Source organism: Mauremys reevesii, linkage group 20 (assembly GCF_016161935.1).
Source record: "Mauremys reevesii isolate NIE-2019 linkage group 20, ASM1616193v1, whole genome shotgun sequence".
NCBI classification, from domain to species: Eukaryota; Metazoa; Chordata; order Testudines; family Geoemydidae; genus Mauremys; species Mauremys reevesii.
The window spans coordinates 13,214,563-13,235,590 of NC_052642.1; the positions used below are offsets into that span (position 1 = coordinate 13,214,563).

The 21,028-nt window shown below is 44.3% G+C and overlaps 2 protein-coding genes across 12 annotated transcripts; one reads left to right on the forward strand and one right to left on the reverse strand.

Annotated features, from left to right (window-relative positions):
- Window positions 1-291: 291 nt before the first annotated feature.
- On the reverse strand, window positions 292-9,881 carry LOC120387203 (tricarboxylate transport protein, mitochondrial-like). 9 transcript variants are annotated; one of them, XM_039507567.1, is made up of 10 exons: window positions 9,461-9,504; window positions 8,180-8,280; window positions 6,699-6,806; window positions 6,457-6,556; window positions 4,770-4,908; window positions 3,977-4,061; window positions 3,625-3,729; window positions 3,283-3,398; window positions 2,426-2,499; window positions 292-1,786 (listed from the first exon to the last, which is right to left on the reverse strand). In XM_039507567.1, the coding sequence occupies exons 5-10, from the start codon at window positions 4,899-4,901 to the stop codon at window positions 1,672-1,674; spliced, it is 627 nt and encodes a 208-aa protein (XP_039363501.1). In that variant the 5' UTR covers window positions 4,902-4,908; window positions 6,457-6,556; window positions 6,699-6,806; window positions 8,180-8,280; window positions 9,461-9,504; the 3' UTR covers window positions 292-1,671. The 9 variants fall into 9 exon arrangements, with proteins under 9 accessions (XP_039363501.1, XP_039363500.1, XP_039363499.1 ...); XM_039507566.1 differs by lacking the exon at window positions 9,461-9,504 and adding an exon at window positions 8,605-8,810; XM_039507565.1 differs by lacking the exon at window positions 9,461-9,504 and adding an exon at window positions 8,556-8,810.
- A 2,659-nt stretch (window positions 9,882-12,540) lies between these two features.
- TEKT1 (tektin 1) lies at window positions 12,541-20,698 on the forward strand. Of its 3 annotated transcripts, XM_039507294.1 has the most exons (8): window positions 12,542-12,723; window positions 13,605-13,851; window positions 14,764-14,929; window positions 16,153-16,281; window positions 16,723-16,866; window positions 17,561-17,783; window positions 18,654-18,850; window positions 20,285-20,696. In XM_039507294.1, the coding sequence occupies exons 2-8, from the start codon at window positions 13,662-13,664 to the stop codon at window positions 20,442-20,444; spliced, it is 1,209 nt and encodes a 402-aa protein (XP_039363228.1). In that variant the 5' UTR covers window positions 12,542-12,723; window positions 13,605-13,661; the 3' UTR covers window positions 20,445-20,696. The 3 variants fall into 3 exon arrangements, with proteins under 3 accessions (XP_039363229.1, XP_039363230.1, XP_039363228.1); XM_039507295.1 differs by lacking the exon at window positions 16,153-16,281 and having other exon boundaries at window positions 12,541-12,723; window positions 20,285-20,698; XM_039507296.1 differs by lacking the exon at window positions 16,723-16,866 and having other exon boundaries at window positions 12,541-12,723; window positions 20,285-20,697.
- The last annotated feature ends 330 nt before the right edge of the window (window positions 20,699-21,028 follow it).

Genomic DNA, 21,028 nt, shown 5'->3' on the forward strand with positions numbered 1-21,028 from the left:
CCATGCTCAGTGTTCCAGTTTGGCAGGCTGATTACTAAAGCATATATTAAGAACCAACATATTTATCCATTCATAAATATAAAGACTACAAAATATGTTTTAGGGCATTATCTAACCCTTGAAGATGCAGCTCCCTGCGTTCCTATTCCAGACAGAACATCAGAGCAACTTTCAGTGATGTCCCTCAAGAAGCTGGAAGCAGGAGCTAGTGAAACCTGGGGCCAGATCTCTAGTAAGACTGCAATGGCAAAATAAAGTTACTAGAATACAAACAGAGCATGAAACACTGTAGAAGTTTTGGGAACTTTATTCTGCAATTTCAGAATAGGGCTAGACCTGCAGTCCTTACTCAAGTACGACTCACTGAATTCAACATGAGCTTTACTTAGGTAAATATATAAGGGCCCAGTCGTGCTATAATAGGGATGTAAAAGGTTAAATGGTTAACCGGTAAGCATTAGGCTTACCGTTAACTGGACCTTAACCGTTAACCCTGGGGGCTGGCTGTGCTGGGCCAAAGAAGCCCAAGCTGTGTCGGGCTAGCTGACTGGCGCAACCCCAGCCCGGCCGGCTGGCGCAATCCCAGCCCCACAGTCCCAGCGGGACCCCTGCACTGGAGCGGCGTCGGTTAACCAATTAAATGATATAATTTTAACAGTTTAACGGTTCACTTTTTTAACCGATATTTACATCCCTATTATATGCCAGTGATCTGGTCCCAAGTATTCCTTGCTACTTCTAGTGCCTCCGATCAGAAAGCTGGTCCAGCATTTTCACAGCAGGAGCCCACAAGGCAGTTTCCTCCTCGCCCAGAAACCAAACTCAAAAGTAAATAAATAAATAAATAAATAAGAAATAAAGCTATTTACAAAGTTGCTATTCAGCCTGACAGATGCTGTCAGTCAGCATGGGAAGTGTGCTCCCTTCTCCAATTTTTCAGCATATGTGATCTTTCAAGAACAGTGTGTCAGACTCTGCTCTCAATTATACCAGTGTAAGTAAACAGTAACTCTATTGAAGGCACTCAAGCCTTGTCTACACACAGAAGTTGCACATGTTTAAGAATCAGATTTAGGTAATCTGTTTTGGAACCAGTGCACTTTTACTTAGACATAAAACTAGTTTATGTGGTTCACCCTGCCTCAGGGTAAATTTACCTATACAAGCCTGGTTTAGATTAAAAGAATGTCCATATACAGCTTAAAAGTTTAACTAAAATACATTTAAAACCAAAACCAAACAAAAAACTTTTAGTTGTTTGACACAGCATGGTGTTTAGATGGGGGCCTCTTTGGAGTTTAATGGTCAACAAAATTAATCCAGAGATACACTCATGTAAACAGCAGAATCTAGCCAAGTGTTTTTACTTTAATTGGTTTTCTGCCTGCCAAGATCACCAATTTCAGCTGTGTTAGGAGCCAGCATGTATGCAGTTAGTAATATTGCTCTACTAGCCTTTTCTCTACACCATACAATTTATAAACTTTGAAGTGGTGTAATGTCTGGATTACAGGTTTGTCACTTTAAAGAATGAAGATGGAATGATCGCGTTTGCATTTCAAACACCTTTGATAATAAACCATAGGCAGTAAATTCAATTGAGATTTGCACTCATTGGACTTGGCTAGCCAGCTATCCAAACTGTCCTTGTCAGCCTTATAAAAAGCAGCATCAGGCAGTTTTCCAGACCTTGTTAAGAACATTGACCACTTCTTCATAAATAACAAACACAATTGCTACATCCAAACAGACTCGGCCAAGACGGGGAACTGTTCCTTTGTAAAATCTGTAGGTAGAAGAATTATAAATAAGAAAATGCTTCACAGAAGGAAGAACATATTTTTAGTTTTGGGAATAAAAAGTCAGACGACTTGAACAATGAAGTTTCGTATATAGCTATAAGTCTATTTCACAAAGTCAACTTCAACAGCAAGTTGAACTTTTACAGTTTTGCAAATAGTTTCTAATAAGTATGCCTAAAACAAGTTGCCTACAGTAACTGATTATATCAGATTCATAAACTGACAATCAGTCCCATCCGCTGGCAAATAGGCAACAGTTCTTATAGAAGATCAACATCATAAACCGTTCCAGACGCGTGTATGGAGAGGAGTGAAAGTTATCAAATATGCTTCCACCTTCTTTTCCTCTGTGACCAGTGTGCATGTCACAGACAGAGTCATTTGGGGCAGGGGAGGGTAAGGCACAGTAGTTGTAAATTGTATATGCTAGTTCTAAACTGCACTAAAAGTGAACCCATGAAGACAGACACCAAAACAACAGTACTAAGATAAATCCCATTCTAGCAAAGAGGTGTACGCTGGGCTAAAAAGCATCACCCATCAAAATATGGAAAACAATAGTTTCACTGAAATATTGCAGCTATAATATCTTACTTATATAGACAATAGTTGAATCTACTTACGCTAATAAGCCCTCCTTTTTGAGGATCTGATAGGCACAATCTAGTGTATTTTTATATTTATGAGCTTCCAGGCCCTGAAATGTAAAATATAAATGAAGTGAGCTGGGTGATTAGAGATCTCAGCTTTTTAGCGAATTCCAGTATGAACTGTAATTAAGAAATGGCTTTTTGGAAAGATGTCACCTCCCTGCCCCTCAGTCAGAATCCCAGAACTGTCACAGTACCACCTGCTAAAATGATATGAACAGTGGAAAAACATGGGCGGCCCAGAGAGAAAACTGCAGGATTTCCACAAAATTCTACCTGCCACTTTGGATTCGTTTCTCCATGAAAAAAAATTCCCAGTCACAAAATTTTGAAGCTTTTATGCCTAGTTTTCATTTTTAAAGACAAATCCAATGATATTCCATCACTAATACACCTTTCCTTTACAAATGGAAATTAAGCTTGTACAACTTCAGCAGAAACCAAGCAAATCCAAGGATTTCTTCACAAAATGTGGTTCCCTTTAGAGCAGTTGTGGTGCGTGGTACCTGGTACCTGACACAGCCACTAGCACAGCACTATGCTAAATCTGAAGTCAAATGCAAACTTTTTGGTTAAATGAGTCTTTTTGCACAGTGTTTGTTCCGTGCAAAGCACAATGGGGTACTGGTCAATGACTAGGGCTCCTACATACTACAGTAATAATAATCCTCAAGAGTCACAATAACCCAGATAGAGCGTAGGTGTAAGAAACCAGTGTACGAGGTTCTTATTGCCTTCTTAAATGAAGCATCGGAACTCTGCTAAGTGTCCTGATATCCACTATCCACGAGCCAGTTCATTTTAAAATTAGTTTCTATAGTGATTTTTACCTGCATCCTGGTTTTGACGACATCTAATGGAGTATTGCCAAAGACACTGGCTGCACCTGCAGTAGCACCAAATGCAGCTGTAATAAGCGGATTCATCTTTCTGTGGGGATTATCACCTGATCAAGCACATATAGGAGATAAAGCAATTAGACCATATACCTCTACAAATGCTAATGCTCTTAGAAATAATTTAGAATATATTCTCATATTCCATTAAGTGGTCAACAGTAGGAAGTACTGATTAAACTTTTATAACATTGCCATTTAAGCAAGTTTAAAAAAAAAATAAGATTTTATCTACTTCCCATAATACAATTAAATTGCCAGCTTGACTCATTTTACCTAGATACCAATTTCGAAGGGAAGTCATCACAAAGAAACGGATAGCCTGGTTTGAGCCTTGTTTGAGGACTGTAGCTGTCAGCCCCTGATATGTTCCACGTAAGCCTGTAACAGATGACATAATTTTCATTTTATATATAAATTTTAGAAGTGTGAGTGAAAAATCAGACAGCCAGAATGAACCTGCCAGTCTACTGAAAGACTGGATAATTCACTGGAACAAACTGTGTTCTCTCTCAACACATTTATCTTATACAATTAGGCTCAAATAGAACAAAGGATGCTTATGATTCCCCCATTAAGTTATGCGGAGATTAAAAAACCCACAGTAGTTTTTGCTACATGATTATACCTTGTTCCCGAACAATCTCACGGACACCTTGGAAAAACCCTTTGTACTTTGGATTTAAAGAGGACTGATCATGAATGAACTTCACCTGTAACAATTTAAAACAAAAAACTTTAAGCACAACATTGTCTCATGACTATTATCCTCTAGTCCAGTGGTTCCCAAACTTGTTCCGCCGCTTGTGCAGGGAAAGCCTCTGGCAAGCCGGGCCGGTTTGTGTACCTGCCGCATCCGCAGGTTCGGCCGATCACGGCTCCCAGTGGCCGTGGTTCGCCGCTCCGGGCCAATGGGGGCTACGGGAAGCGGAAGCCAGTACGTCCCTCGTCCCAGGCCGCTTCCCGCAGCCCCCATTGGCCCGGAGCGGCAAACCACGGCCACTGGGAGCCGCGATCGGCCGAACCTGCAGACGCGGCAGGTACACAAACTGGCCCAGCCCGGCCCGCCAGGGGCTTTCCCTGCACAAGCGGCAGAATAAGTTTGGGAACCACTGCTCTAGTCCATCATTTAATATGAACAGGGGCTATTTTGTTAGGTTACGCAATACTGCCAACTTATGGGAAAAATCCCTCTCCTGCCTTTTAAACAAAAATATTTCTTAACTACATAAGTTTGCACAGTAAAGTGATAATACTTTTGTCTAGTTGCCCTAAGACGGATGAAAATAGCACAAGCTAAAATGTGGTAGGCCATTTTAAAAACACAATGAGGAAACAGTAATGGACTTGTTTAGCTGACAGGAAGAAGTTTCCAAGAAGTAGATGATGTTATAGCCTATGAATATTAACATTCTGCCCACCTTTATAGTTTCCATTGGACAGACTACTAGGACAGCTTCTGCAACACCAGCTCCAAGGCCACAAAGCAAACTCCTTTTGTTGTCTAGTTTCCCACTTGAATCCTTTGCAATATTGCTGAGGAACTCAAACATGCCAAACCTGCAGGGAACAGAAGAGTTTTGCTTTCCCCACCACAGATTTCCTCAAATGCAGACAGGTAGCATCTTGAACGACAGTGTCAGAAGTATCCAGCCCACTGTTCTATCCTCTCTCTTTTTCAAAAATAGTAATGGTCCTCAGCTATGGATGTTTAATTACTTTTAATGAGGACTGGTATCCCAGCAACTTACCAAGACTAAAAAACCTGTGGTTTGGAAAACTTCTCTCTCCTTCAGTCCCTTAACCAAAGTCCTTCTATTATGAAAATAAATCTTTACCAATCAGAAATGAAATTGCTAAATTAAATGTGCCATTCTCCTCCCCCATCCAGTATTAGTAAAGTGGAAATGAAGACAAGTTGGGGGTGAGATTATGACTTTGCCACATGCCCTGAGTGAAGGGCAATGAACAATTAAGCCGCCCAAGGAAAAGAACAGACCACAGTCCTGCTCACAGCCACAGTATGGTTCCATGGTCCCACCATATTCTGAGGGGAAGGGAGCAAAAAGTGACGGAATCTGTACCCAGCCCTATACCCAGGACAGATTACAGTCCCCTCTGTATTGGTAGAACACTGGGGAGAGGGAGCCAAGGCTACACCCACTCCCCACCCCTGCCCTACCACTCATTATCTACGTACATGGGAGCCGAAGCACTGTCCAGGCCCACATTGCTACTTACAATCAAGGTAACCCACACAGGGACTGAAGGGGACACCTTACACCACCAAGTAGGGAGAGTGACAATCTTACCCAGTGTGATTTGGTATGTTTCCCTTGATATTACTGAAGTAATAACTATGACAAACAAGTCAAAAGGAGACTGTGCTATCATAACAGCCTTATTCCAAGTGGTAAAGCTCAGTAAAGCACCAGCTAAGAAATGCAAACAGAAGACAGAAATACAGAATGAAACAATATCACATGTCTAAGTAGTAAAAAAGTCATCTTATTCTTACCAGCAGCAGCCAATAAGATAATGAAGTTGACATTTTACAGCCATCACTATCTGACCCTGGAATGTTTGATTCAGTGCATACCACGAATAGCCTTGCAATGTTAAATCTATAGTATCTACTACTTCATTTAAAACACTATGATCCCAAACTGGGTCTTTATTAACAGTGAAAGAGTATAAAATGGAGCATTCACACTATTTTCCCCTTTCAAACTATGTAACAGTCAAACTACAGTTATGCCTTTTTTTCAGATGTTCACCTGGCCTAAGAATCTGCATAAAGTTTCAATACAGAACATTATTTTTCCAAGACCTATATTGCAAGGCTAATAAAATACAGATGGAGCTCAAGAGAGAACTGAACTGAGCACATCGCAGTCCTTTAGAAATTGTGTGTGAGAAAATGGTGGCAAATAATATAGTTGCAAATAAGATAAAAAAGCAGAAAGCAAAAAGCAGACTCATTTAGCACTTTGAGATCTATGGGTGAAAAAGCACGCTATAAAATTGATAAAAACCTATCAGTGAAGTCCTTCCACAGATTGGACGTGTTTATTATATTTATGAATAATAATTTAGAGATCACCTTACCTGACAGCAGATTTTGGAATAGAGCCATACAACAAAGAACTTAGGCCCCTGTACAGACCCTTCACACCATGCTCCTGAATGGTCAGCCTCACACAGTGACCTGCAAGACAATTTCCAAGTCTTGATAATCAACTTTTACTTTACAAATGAATCATAGAGATTTGCCTGCTAGGCTAATAGTCTACTAGAAACTTTGTTTGATATGTTAAAATGCACACAAATAGGAGTTGTTATCCTCTTACCAATGCTTCTATACCGAGGGGGATTTGCTCTTTCATCCAATTGTAACTGTGTTTTTACATATTCTGTGGGAAAGGTGATACAGATTTCAATACCTCCAGCAATGCCACCTGCACAGAACAGAGAGGAAGAAATGTGATGCTGTTATTTTTATAGAAACAAAAAGTAAGCAACACACAAATTGTGCCGTACTGCACTGTGCCAATCCACGTTGCAAATTATCCTATTAACAGTTTTGGCAACAATGCAGTAAGTACAGAAACACAGCAGAAACATTTCAAAACCAGAAGACACCCAGAAAAAAACACTGGCTAACTATTACAAACCAAGCAGACAAGACAAAAGGGGAGAGGATCAAAGAATTCCATAGAGACAATGAGAAATAATTCCTAAATTACACATGCAATACACCAACAATCCAAAAACAAAAAGAGTGGTTACTTATAGTGAAGTTTAAGTGCAGTTAGAGAGGAGAGATTCCATTAAAAAGTCAAAATATTAACTATGGAAATCACAAGGATGGTGGTATAACTTTAGCTTAACACCCAGCTCACACTGATCATTAAACAAACCAATAAACAGGACATAAAAACCAATAGACACACCAATACAAATCCAATGGCCACACTTCTTGATTTTAGTGGGAGTTGGATCAGGTGATTTTCACTTTAGACTTCAGCTAGAGTTGTGGGTACTCAAACCAAGCAGACAAGACAAAAGGGGAGAGGATCAAAGAATTCCATAGAGACAATGAGAAATAATTCCTAAATTACACATGCAATACACCAACAATCCAAAAACAAAAAGAGTGGTTACTTATAGTGAAGTTTAAGTGCAGTTAGAGAGGAGAGATTCCATTAAAAAGTCAAAATATTAACTATGGAAATCACAAGGATGGTGGTATAACTTTAGCTTAACACCCAGCTCACACTGATCATTAAACAAACCAATAAACAGGACATAAAAACCAATAGACACACCAATACAAATCCAATGGCCACACTTCTTGATTTTAGTGGGAGTTGGATCAGGTGATTTTCACTTTAGACTTCAGCTAGAGTTGTGGGTACTCAGCATTTGTGAAAATCCGGCCCAATATTTTAGATATCCATTTTTGGAAATCTTGTCCCCCCCGCCCCACTTTGACTCTTCCCAATATCCAATTGAATTCTATTATTCTTTGGACCACATCTATACAAATTTTAAGAGGTCCCCTTTCTCTCTTCACCCACAGAATTCTTCTTAAAGTAATACATTACTCAGCAACAATTAACCAAGGAATATTTCATCTCAGACTTCTGCTAAATTCAAAATAACCTTTTAGAAGCCCTCACTGGAATGTGAGATCACTTTTCAGGATCTCCCACTGAAGTTAAAGGCAGGATTCCAGTTGACTTTAATGTTAGAAGTATCAGGCCCATAGTCTGCACACATGCTATCCATGCTTTTCAAGAGATCAGTCCCGATTTTTAAGCTAACTTACCATTTTTACCCCGTTTCCATTCATCCAGAAACCCCTCCAAGTCATTATATTTCAATGCGGTTCAAGGGTGTGTGTTTCCAGCTTTCAAATGATGGATATGACTGCAAATCAATTTTTTTACAACTTGATTCTCCACTGCCTTGTAATCATTTATCCCAGTACAAAACGGTTGTAAAAACTCTACTAAAGCAAAACAGTAGAGTTTTACATGCACTCTGAATATGAATTAGTGATTAAACAAGGTGCAAAGCAGGGGAGAATACGGCCCTTACTTGGGTCCCTAAATGGGAGTTTTTGAAAGTCTGGCCTTCAGTACCAGGGACTGACAATTTCTTGCAGAAGGGAGGATGAAGGAAACCCATATGGCTCCACTCACCCCAAAAATCTCTCTGCATAACAGCCCCCTCCTTGATACCATTCCTTACCCCCTGGGGGAAGCTCACTCTATGTCATTAAAGGAAATGAACACAAAAAGAAGGGGGACTCAGCAGCCAGGTCAGCACCACTATCTTTGGGATGAAGCTAGAGCAGCAAGGAACCAGGAGCAACATCAGTGCCACCTTCCATAGCTCTCCTAGTACACGGTAAATTACAGCTATCATGAGCCTGCCAGCACCCCCTTTCACCTCCAACCAACCACCCCAACCCTACTGAGACCAGCTCCCCTCCCCCACAGGCCCTCCCTTGCCCAGCCCCACTGAGACCAACCCGCCCCCACCTGCAACAGGTCTGCCCTTGCCCAGCCCCACTGAGACTAGCCTGACCCCCAACAGGTCCTCCCTTGCCCAGCCCCTCTCCTCCAGCCCCACTGAGATCACCCCCCACCTCCAACAGGCCCTCCCTCACCCAGCCCCACTGAAACCACCCCCCTCTTACCCCCACTGAGACCAACCCCACACCCTCAACCAGCCCCACTGAGAGCAACCCCTCCAACAGGCCCTCCTCGCCCAGCCCCACTGAAACCACCCCTCTTACCCCCACTGAGACCAACCCCTCACCCTCAACCAGCCCCACTGAGAGCAACCCCCCCTCCAACAGGCCCTCCCTCGCCCAGCCCCACTGAAACCACCCCCTCTTACCCCACTGAGACCAACCCCTCACCCTCAGCCAGCCCCACTGAGATCACCCCCCCTCCAACCGGCCCGCCCACGCCCAGCCCCACTGAGACTAGTCCCCCTCCACTAGCCCCGCTCCCCCATCCCCACTGAGACCGGCCCCCCCACACCAACAGCCCCACTGAAGCCGAGCTCTCCCGCCTCCAGCGGCCCCGCTGAGACCGACCCCTCCGCTGCACCCCACACTCGAGCCAACGCCCCCTCACACCAGCACGCGCTGCCCCAGCTAGGGCTCGAGAAAGCCGCGGCCGGGGCGGGCTACACACACGGTGACACCCCGGGGTGCGGGGCGGGCGGGCACTCGGGGAGTGCGCATAGGGCGGGGCGGGCAGCGGCTCCGCCTCCTCCCTCCCCGCGCGGGACGGCTCCTCACCGGCCAGGATCGCCTTGCCCGGGTGGGTGAGCTTAGCTTCTGCGGCGGCTGCGGCGGCAGCCACGGCCCGAGGAACCGCTGGCTGAGCGGCCATGGAGGCGGCTCTGTCTGCGCCCTCCCGCATCGCAATTCAATCGCACCCGCGGCCGCCCGGCTGCTCTGCCCGCCAAGGTGGGAGCGATCTGGGCAGCCCCCATCGGCCGCCTGTCTTTGCATATTCATGAGGCCTGATGAATATTGACGAGTGGTGCAGCGGGGCGGGCTCAGGCGGGGGGCAGCTGATTGGCTGCGGGGATAGTGCGGCTCTGGGATTGGCCGGCTGCGGGTGAGGCGAGGGGGGCGGGGCGGGGAGGTGCTGCAGGGTCTATGCCTTGAGGGGGATGCTGGAACCAAAGCCCAGTGCATTGAGGGGATGATGGGGTGTGGGCAGGGGGCCTCATCCAGTGACATGCCTCACAAGGGGTAATGGGCTTAATATGCAGCAAGGGAAATGCAGGTTGTATGGAGTGGAAATCTAACCATAAGGCTCGTGAAATACCGAACTAGGCTTCCAAGGGAATCCCCCATCCTTGGAGGTCTTAAGAGCAGGTTAGACAAACACTTGTCAGGCATGGCCAGGTTGCCTCAGCACGAGGGGCTGGACTAGCGATGACCTCTTGAGTAGAGCCCTGTGTGGATGCAGAATGTAGATCTGTGGATGCCGCTATCTGTATACAGTGGAGATCTGTGGAGCTGCCCGGCTCTACCAGGAACAGCTATCCACGGCTCTAGCAGGAACCGCAGCAGTGTGTCGGGCTGCTGCTTGCAGGAGCCAGCACCCAGCTTGGGCAGCAACTCCGGCATGGCTGTACCGCCCCCCACCCCCCAGCCTTGCCCACTGGGGTGGGCACCAGGCTCATTGGCAACTGTCCCATGTCACGCCAGCATTTGTGAGCGGCTCCCCGACAGGCGACCCTTCCACGCAGCAGTGTGTGCAGGACCGGCTGTAGGCACCAGCAAAGCAAGCACGTGCTTGGGGTGGCACATTTCCAGGGGCAGCATTCCAGCCATCCTTTTTTTTCGGGGCAGTTGCGCTCTCTCTCGGAGCTGCTCCACTTAGATGGGGCAAGGGCGCCGCGCCCCTGGCCACAGTGGGAACCTCGCAGCCGGGTGTGTGGGGGGGGTAGCCCCCTGCAGCTCTGGGAGAAGGTGCAGCCAGCCCTGAGTGTGTGTCTCCTGGCCGGGAGCATGCGAGCTGTTCGCACACAGCTGCCGGGCTGGCTCTTGTGACCAGTAGCCTGACATGCTGCTGGACGTCAGCATCCGTTGATATAAATTTTGTATCCATGCGGGGCTCTACTCTTGAGGTCCCTGCCAGCCCTACATCTCTATGATTCTAGCTGAGGTTATTAAATACATGGTTTTGATTTAATTTTTAAAAATTATTAAAATCTGAAAAATTTGAAAGATCAAATTTCCTTTTCCCTTTATGCTGTTCAGGTGCTTATTTTTGTTCGTTTATTGTTACATTTCATTCAGACAGGGAAACTTGACTGCTCAGTTTCTCTTTCTGGTTCTCGTGGATTAGCATGAGATGGTGTCTGGGTTCACAATCGCCTGGGAATGTTAAAAATTGTTTTAATTATTAAGAATAAAATGATTCTGATTGTTTTTAACTTTAAAAAAATCCTCTTCATCCATATTACATTTAATTAAAACTTGTGTTAACCATAATTTAAGTTAGGGAATAAAATTACTTGACGGTGTTTCTTTAAGGGTTCTCTGTGAGGTTTTAAAAATAAAAAGGACGTTTTAGATACATAATCCAATAAACAGGATATGTGTAGGCTTGAAATTTACAAATAAATATGTTTTACAAACAAAATATTTTGAGAGTATTTCCTCTTGGACTTGAGTTCAAAGTTTTATGTTTTCCCTTCTCCAGTTGATGGCATTAACACAGGTAAGGATGAAGGCTGTAAGAGAACACTTATTTCAGGTAAAAAGATTCACCGGTTCTTAGTGGCTTTACATAATAGATAATAAGCCAGGGCCCAATCCTGCAAAATACTGACTGCCCTTAACTCTGAGGAGCAGGAGCAGGCTTGAGGTTGTCAGTGGAAAAGTTCCATAACCAAAAGAAAGATAATGGGATACCACTGCGTCACACTAAAATATTTTCAGGTGGACTTTACAATCTGGGATGACAGAGACATACGGACTTAGGTCTGTGTGCACAGTCTAGCTTTCAGGGTGATCTGGAATATTTCCCCAGTTTTTGACTCTTTCAGCTCCATCTTCTTTCTCCTTCAAAGCTCCACATCTCTCTTTCCTGTCCTTTCTTCTCCCTTCTTTCCATCTCTTAAATACCAGATCCTTCTCCTCTCAGGTAACCTATAGCTATCTGATATTTACAGAGCACTGACCGTCATAGTATCTAGACTAATCCCTTTTTCAGTTCAGCTCCATCTTTTCTTGTCTCTGGCTCCTGATCTTTTGTTCCCTGAAAGGAAAAAAATATAACTGACTGTTTAAAAACAAAATAGTGCTCACAAAATATTGTTGAAAGTATTTAATTGGTTACAATTTCTAGACAGTCACTTCAAGCTCTTGTTACTGGGCTTCAGTACAAGGTAGATGATAATTCATTTAGTTAGTTAGCTAGATTTAAAATAATAAAGCTTCTTATCCCAGGCTTTAGGCACCCTAACATAATTAATTGTAACAATAAATCCAAGTGCATTAAGTCTCTGCATGAGGGATAGATAGATGCTCATGTACTGGAAGGGAAAGCACTATTATTCTCCAGCCATGTGCCTCTTCCAGAACCCCACCTCTGTTGCCAAGGTGAAGTGTTGCCTTGTTCCCATAGGAACAGGTTTGTGTATATTCCAGGCTGTTTCTGAGTCTGCTCCTGGAATACTCAGTCTCAGGGAAAAAACATGCTTCACTGCTGCAGCGACTGAGGCTGAAGTCACAATCTGGAGTGAATCTGCAGGTTAAGGGAAGCCAAGATCTTAGAACTTGGCCAGCTTTTGCCATAAGCAACAGTCAGGCCAGTAGCCACACCAGCAAAAGTATGTGTGTGATTTGAGGGGACAGATTGGTGTGGGTGGGTTTGGCGGCATAGACTGATTTATGTCTGTATTTGTTGGCTGGCGATGGCAGTGGGGTGGATTTAAAGGGAGGGATTGATGTGCTGTGTGTGTTTAGGGAAGGGATTGTTGGGGAAACAGTCGGATGGAAGCACAAAATCACGTTTTCAGCACAAGGATATATTATAATACGTTTATATATTGTACCAAATTCATGTATTTTATCATGACCTCTTGGCATCACCATTTCCATAAGTAACAAAAATTACCTTAGTTGGTCTTAGTTTTTGTTTTCTTCTGTCCTTCCTTCCACTTTCTCCTTCCCTTGTACCTCTTGGTGTATTTTCTCCTCCATCTTTTTTCAGGTCTGTTTTCCCTTAGTCTAATGTTTCTGCTTAATTCTTTTTAAAATGTTCAGCTCATGTCACCTCTACCCCTGTTCCTACAGCTCTTCTTTCTCTTCAAGAGACTTTTGCCTTCCTCTTTTTTTTAATTTTCCCTATTTGTCCCTTGAGTAATTTCACTTTCCTTTTTCTCCTTTCCCTTTTCTTTCCTTATGTTATCTCTCACCTTCTTCCATATTCCTTTTCAGTTTCTCTCCCTACTCCTCCCTGCCCTACAAGCCCCATCTCTCCCTTTATTCCATCCCCCGGATTACCATGAGCCATGATTTTGCTTTGCTTTGCTTTGGCTGCCAGTGCCTTCCCTCTCCCTCATCATCCTCCAAGCTGACCCGATGTCTGGTTCTACTTCATTCAGGGGCTACTACTTACCCAGTTTCCACCCTATCTTCTCTGACCTGAATGCAGCTTGTTTTGCTGTCTGTGCCCAAATGACCTGATACAATATTATCCCATTTTCAGGTTCTCCATCCGAAGAGCTAAGCTGCTGCTTTACGTTCAGGATCTTTCAAAAAGACAATGGCCAAACTGTTGCAAGCTCCACCCAAGTTCCTCCCCCCAGAGTGGCATATTGCAAACAAGACACAGTATGCCAGTGCGGAGAGTCAGAGATCCAGGTCAGAGCGACTTGTAGCTGAGAGCCAGAGGCTGGTGGATGAAATCGAAAAAACAACTCAGAAAACCCAAAGTGACGTTAACAAGAAAATAGGTGATCATGTGGGCTTTGTGGGCTTCGTTATTTGATTGGACTGATTAAGGGAGACTCACAAAAAGCAGGAGATATTAAATAGTTTTAATGGCTTATTTCTCCTTCCCTTAGGAAAATGGGGATGCATTTCCAAATCCTTTTAAAAATACTTTGTGATGGATTTTATATTTTATGACCAAACAGTTTCAGGCATCTGTTAGATATAAGGAGACAAATTCAGTCCTGGTGTAATATTTACTAACTAATTGTTAAGGCGAGAGTCTGGACTGAGAAAAGAAAAAACAACAACAACAACAACACGGAGTCACACATTACATTGTCCCACCATGGAAATGGTGTAGCTCCACCATGTTTCATGGGGAATTCAGAGAGAGATTATGCATCAGGGTGCCAGAGGTAAGGTGGATGCAGTTGTGATTTGCACTTGAGAATCCTCTTTCTTACCCATGTATCTCTGCAAAGGCCAGTTACAATCTGACCCTTTGAAAGCATTATTATTTTTATTACAATGATACCCAGAGGCACCCAGTGTGGCCAGAGCTTCACTGGACACTGTACATAGATGTAGTAAGAAGCAGCCCCTAACCCAACGAGCTTACAGTCTAATGAAATAAGACAGACAAAGGAAGTATCATCATCACCTCCATTTGACAAACAAAGAGCTTAGCCACAGAAAAATCAAGCAACTTGCCCAAGGTCACACAGGAAGTCTGTGGCAGAGGCAGGAATTGACCCACATCTCCTGGCTCATAGTCCAGTGCTTTAGCGAAACCATTGCCATACATCAGCATACACAGCACTTTTTGTGGCTCGAGTCCTTTTCTGCTCATGGCTAAGGCTGGGCCGTGAGGCTCTGTAGAAAAAGCCGGGCTTTTATTTCTAATTAATTTGAAATCTCTCTTCATTCTGCAGAACAGAGACTTGATGAAATAAAATTCTGGAAGCAAGAATTAGACGACAAACTAGAACAGATTGTTAATGAGACAGAGGTGCTGTTGACTTTTAAGACAAGGCTAGAGAAAGCATTGGAGAGCTGTAAAGAGCCACTATTCATCGCTCAAGAGTGTCTCTTGAACAGGTAAGGGTAATAGCCAAACAACAACAATAATAATAATTAAGGGGGTAAGAAAATTTATGACTAAGCTGTTAAAAAAATGAAAAACCTGACAGTGTTCTGGATAAATGATATGTCGGGGCCTGGGATGTATGACACGTAAGGCCCAATCCTGCAAAGTGCGGCACCCCTGCAACCCCTGCTAAAGATGGAGTTTCTAAAAGGTTGTCTATGGGAAATAGGTGCTGAGCTCCTATTGACATCCAGTGGGAGTTGGGAACTTTGCTCTTGTAGATATCTTTGGAAATCCCAGCCAAAGTCAGCAGGATTTGCAGGTGCTCAGCACTTTGCAGATTTAGGCTCTTCATAAGAGAGGCAGACACCCAGAGAGAAGGGAGTGCTTTGTGCCCTGCGCTCCAGTAGGCGAGATCTGGGTTGGATTCCCAGCCTCCGTCTCCCATAGGGCTCCAGGCCAGCAGGAGCTGGGAGTGCAATGGAGGCAGTGCTTTCAGGCCTCTTGGGAAAAGAAGGGAAATCCAAGAGCATCCCATTGGGCTGAGTGGAGAGCTGCGCTGATCGGTTTCAAGCGCACTGCAGGCTTCCTCCTCTGGAAGGGTGGTGACAATGAAGCGGGTCATCAAGTTGCAGGGTGTAAAGTGGATGAAACTTGAGGAATTCTAGGACTTTGATAGCAGGCATGGAGGACTGCCCTCAGAGCTCAGGTCCGGATGGATTCTCAACAGTGCTGAGCACCCACAGCTCCCATCGGCTTCAGTGGGAAGTAAGGCTGCTCAGCACCTTTCAAGATGAGGCCCTAAATAAACAAGTGTGTAAGAAACATGATCAATATATGAAAGCAAAGTGAACAAGTCACAGAGCCCCGTCCTTTTTGTGCTTCACTGCGTCTAAGCATGTGAAGAAAGGCTGCAGGACCAGGCCCATCCGACGTGTTCTGAGCAGATATCCTTGCTTTATTCATCTTAAAAAAAAGTTTGTAAAATAAGCCAGGAAAGAGAAAAGCTGCATTATTCCTGACTCTGCAAACAAAGGGCCTGATTTTCTTCTTAGTTGTCTTCCATGGAGTCACTCCTGATTTACACTAACGTAAACCAGAGGAGAATCAGGTCCTAGGAGTGGAAAGGTGACTATTTCCAATCAGTTATAACAAGAACAAGGGTTTTGGGTCTCCAGAGCTGCAATACTCAAATGGTCGGCACTGAGTGATGGCTCTCTCCTCTTTCTCTTAGGCAGAGGCGAGTTGGGATTGACTTGGTCCATGACGAAGTGGAGCGGGAACTGATAAAGGAAGTTGAAGTGCTCCAAGGGGTTATGGCTTTGCTTGAGCGCACACTGGAACAAACCAATGAGCAAATTAGGTATCTCAAAGGAGGAACAAACCACCGGATAGCTCAGATTGGGGAGTGCTTCTGGAGAGGTTGTAGGATGATTTCAGTGGAGAGTTCTGTTTAGACACCGACGGCACAATATGCCAGCAGCCGTTGACTCCCAGGGCCTCTGTCCTGATCCCACACCGCTGAAGCCTGTGGGAGTTTTACCATTGACTTCAATGGCAGCAGCAGCATGCCCTAGATTTTTACAACTTGTAACTCACAGTATTGCCTATTATGATAATAACATTCATATTTTCTTATTTACCTGTTCCTGCCATCAAGCTGCATGGATGTCAGTGGGATTTCTGAGGGCCAGCGGATGGCAGAATTTGGCCCTTTAATGGTGGTTTACCTCCATTAAAAAGAGAAGGGGATAATTATTTTGTTAGGTTTCAGATTAATGGAGTCTAATTGTTTTCCCCCGAGGTTAAACCGTTCAGCTAAATACAATCTGGAGATGGATCTGAAAGACAAGTTCACCGCCTTGACAATTGATAACTATTGTTCCAACCTGACAAACAATACACCTGATATAAGATATGCCAGAAATGTAGTGAAGGTTGAAGGAAAGTAAGTGGTTATTTCCCTAGCTCCACATCCAGTAGTTATACAGACATAATATAAACTGTCCCTGTAATACAAGGCCTAACATAGCCACTCCAGTTTATAATAAGGCTATCTGTCTGACTGTCTGTCTGTCTATCTTAGGGATTTATACTGCGGCCCATACCATAGTATCTGAGTGCCTTTCATCTAAAATCAATACTAATAACGAAGTTCCTAATGGACTAGAGTTCTGTTAAATGGCTCTGGTGCTAATTTTTTATGAAAGCAAAACTCCATGTCACCGGAAACCCACACTGGATTTACTAATCTAACTTCCAGTTCCACATCTTAATGGCTGCAGAGTGTGGTCCGGTAGATTGGCCACTGGAGTAGGATTCAAGAGATCTAGGTTCAGTTTCTGGCTCTGTCATTAATCTGCTGCATGACCTTGGCAAGTTGCTTCCTCTGTTTTCCCCACCCAACTTTTGTCTATTTCATTCGTAAGCTAAAGTCTTTGACTATGTGTTTGTACAATGCCTAGCACCATTGAGCCTGATGTTGATTGTGGTCAATAATTATAATGATGCTTCATAATGATGAACATAATAATAAGCAATAATAATACTGCTTCTTTCGTATTAATAGAGATCTTCTGTCGTTAATGCACATTTATGAATACACAAAGAGGGCTGAAGAGACCTTTTTTATTTTATTATAGTTCTGTGAGCCCTGAAGACTGGGTAGATTTCTCGAATGTAAATATTGAAAAGGCCGACAAGCAGAGGAACAACTCTTTGGCGCTTAGGGCCTTGATTGACCGAATCTTATCCCAGACAGCAAGTGACATGCGCAAGCAGTGCGAGACGGTGAACATTGCTTTTAAGAACAGGGTGAAGGAGACAAAAGATGCAAAGAACAAACTGGAGATCCACCTTGCTAAGGTAAACGCTAGAGACAGTCAGCCGAGAAAATAGGACAGGGACATCAGCCAGTTCTATTGATCCAATGCCTTGAGCTATTGTGCCTTAAGAATTCAAACGTTGCAGTTCTAAGCTGGACAAAGCCCAGTGCTTTTTCTGTTTTTATAACTAAAGTACCATTAGCTTTTCCATTCCCAGTTATACAAATCCTCATGACTGCATGTGCTACAAGGCACATGAAAGCTTGGTGATAACACAGTGCTACCTATTAGATAGTAGCCATTCAGAGGCAGCTATGGTCTAATGGCAGTGTCTGGACCTGGGAATCAGATGACACGGTGTCTGTTCCCAGCTCTATCACTCGCTTGCTATGTGACTTTGGACAAGTCATTTAAGCTCAGATTTTCAAAAGTGGCCTCTAATTATGTATTCTTCAGTGTTTGGGTGCCCAACCTAAGACCCCTGGAGTGAAATCCTGGCCCATTGAACTCAACAAAAGTTTTGAGACTAACTTCAATGGTGCCAGGATTTCACCCCTTGAGTTTTAGAGATGCTCTACTCCACAGGTGTCCACAACACAAATAGATTTCAGCTTGAGTTGTGAATGCTTAGTACAGTACCTCTGAAAATCAGGCCCTAAGTATCTCGAATTGGACACCCAAAAAATTGAGTGTTAGAGATGACTTTCGAAAATCTCGACCTTAATCCTTCCCTCCCCACTATGCTGCAGTTATCCCATCAGTAAATTGGGGGTAATAATCCTCACTCACCTCTGTACTTTGAGATCCATGAATGAAGTAACACCTTAGAATTGCAAAGTATCATTATTAAAGAGGATATCACGTTTTTCAAGTGGCACCGTGCAGCACTTCCCTTTGTTGATTTACTAAGGTGATGGATGAGATTACATCCCAGGAAAAGAACATTGCGTCCTTAAAGAAAGCTATAATCGATAAAGAAGGACCTGCCAAGGTGGCTCACACACGTTTGGAGACGAGGACCCATCGTCCCAACGTGGAGCTGTGTCGTGATATGGTGCAATACAGGCTGATCAGTGAGGTTCAGGAGATCACAACCAATATTCAGAGGTAAGTGAAATGGTGACACAGCAAGAAGTCAGTGGTGTAGATCACTGGGCAAATGTAACCAGCCAAAGAAGTAATAAATCCAGGCACATGTACAGACATGTCTGTTCGCACACAGTTACCACATGTTTTCAATATTCTGTATACCTATTTTTCTAGATCTGATGGTAGGGTACCAGAACCCTTTTTAAGGGTGTGTCTACACAGCAAAAACTATGCATTGCCTTGTCGACATGCGTTAAGTTAAACCCAGCTAGTGAGGGTAACAACAGCTGTGAAGACAGCGCAGCATGGATAGTACAAGCCCAGCCCAGGCCCTGGCTACATATTTGTCTCACTAGCCTGCTCAGAAGCTTGTGCTGCGCTCTCTTCATTGCAGTCATTACCTGTGTTCGCTGGATTCAAACTAGCTTGGGTAGGCTAGCCTGCGCACCGCTAGCTGTGTAGACATACCCTTTGTGTCATGTTGTTTTCCCTGAGAGCATTATGGATATTAATGTGAATTTTCCACTCGTTAGATCTTGAAATGATTAAAAAGAAGATGTGATGGGAATGCCTGGAGCATCCGAGCCCCAGCTTCGCCGTTATTGTCAAGAAAAAAATGATACTTCTTACATAGTTTTGTTGTCCTTTCATTCTACCATTTCCCATCTGCTTCTGTTTGAGGGGAGTGAATGGGGTTGTAGGATGTTGTGGTTTAGCAACCTTCTTCAAATCATTTTAATTGAGAGAGTCAGTTCTGCAAAATTGTCAGCACCCAGCATGTTCCCAATCCAATGGTGCTGTTTACAAGTGGAAGGAGGTCACGCCTCTTGGATCATATATGGAAGAAACCTTTAGCCAATGGACGTATCCCCCCCTCCCATGTGGAAGTGGGGCTCAGCCACTTCTGGGCATTGTCTCCCAGGCTATGTGGAGTGCTCTTTGCTGATCTGATGATCTATCTGGGGGAAGGGCTGGCAGGGTTGTTATGGGGATTTGGGGATTAGTGGCATTACCCCGTACCCAGCAGAGTTTATAAGGAGAAGGTAATGGAGCCAGGAGCCATATTATCTTGCCATTTGAGACCCCTTTTTAAGAGGGAGAGGGGAAGGGCTCCTGGACAACCATGCCCAGGAGGAGTCCCTGATACTGTGGCTACGAAAGAGCTGCATTGCTGGAGAGCAAAGTGGGACAGAGAGGACCAAACACCTGGAGGCACCGGGCCTCCATGAAGGAGGCCATGGGACCTGCAGGGTACGGGGGCATCTGTCCAGCATGGATGGGCCACCCCCCCCCCAGTGGAACAATGTGGGGAGAAACCAAAGGGCATCTTCACAGAGATTTCCTCCCGCCACGTCCCATCCTGTGGGTTTCACGTTGGGAGGAAGTGATGCCGCTCAATAGCAAGGAGGTACATGTGGTCAAAACGAATGTCTCTCTTTGTTTCACCCCTAGACTAAAGGACACGTTGGCACAAGCTGAGGTGGAGCTGAAAGGTCTGAGTCGTCGACAGCTTTCGCTGGAGGAGGAGATCCAGGTCAAGGAGAACACACTGTACATCGACGAAGTGCTGTGCATGCAGATGAGGGAGTCCATTTCCATTAACAACTTTTGAAGCCCTGATGTCAGAGACAGCATTGCCCCACACGGGGCCAGATTCTGCTGGGAGCTACACCAGGGCAAAGCCAGAGGAACTCCACTGAACATTAACCTAGCGACTCTGTGTTTACACTAGTGTGACTCAGAGCAGAACCTGGCCTAGGTGTGTGAATTATTTAAAACAGACCTCCTCCCCAGCTGCCTGTGTCCCAGAAAGTCTATTGTAAGCTTTCCAGTAGACATTAAAGTTATGGAACAACAAGAAAAAATCCTTCATTCCAGCCACTTAGTGTATCTTGTTGCTGTCAGTGTCACTGCTTTTCATTGACAGATTTTTTGAACTACATAAACTAGAACAGATATTCCTACACAAAGTGACTAGTTATGTTAGAGAGACAGGAAGCTAGTTAGAGCCAGCTGTGGTGCTGTGTACACCTATCCACTGACAAATGGATGGAGAATGTACGTAAGATAACTGCAGGCAGAAGCAGTGTTTCCTAATGGACAGGGCACTGGACTAGGCCTCAGGAGACCTCACTTCTATTCTGGCTCTGTCAGTGGCCTGATGGGTGACCTTGGGTTAGTCACATCCCTACTCTG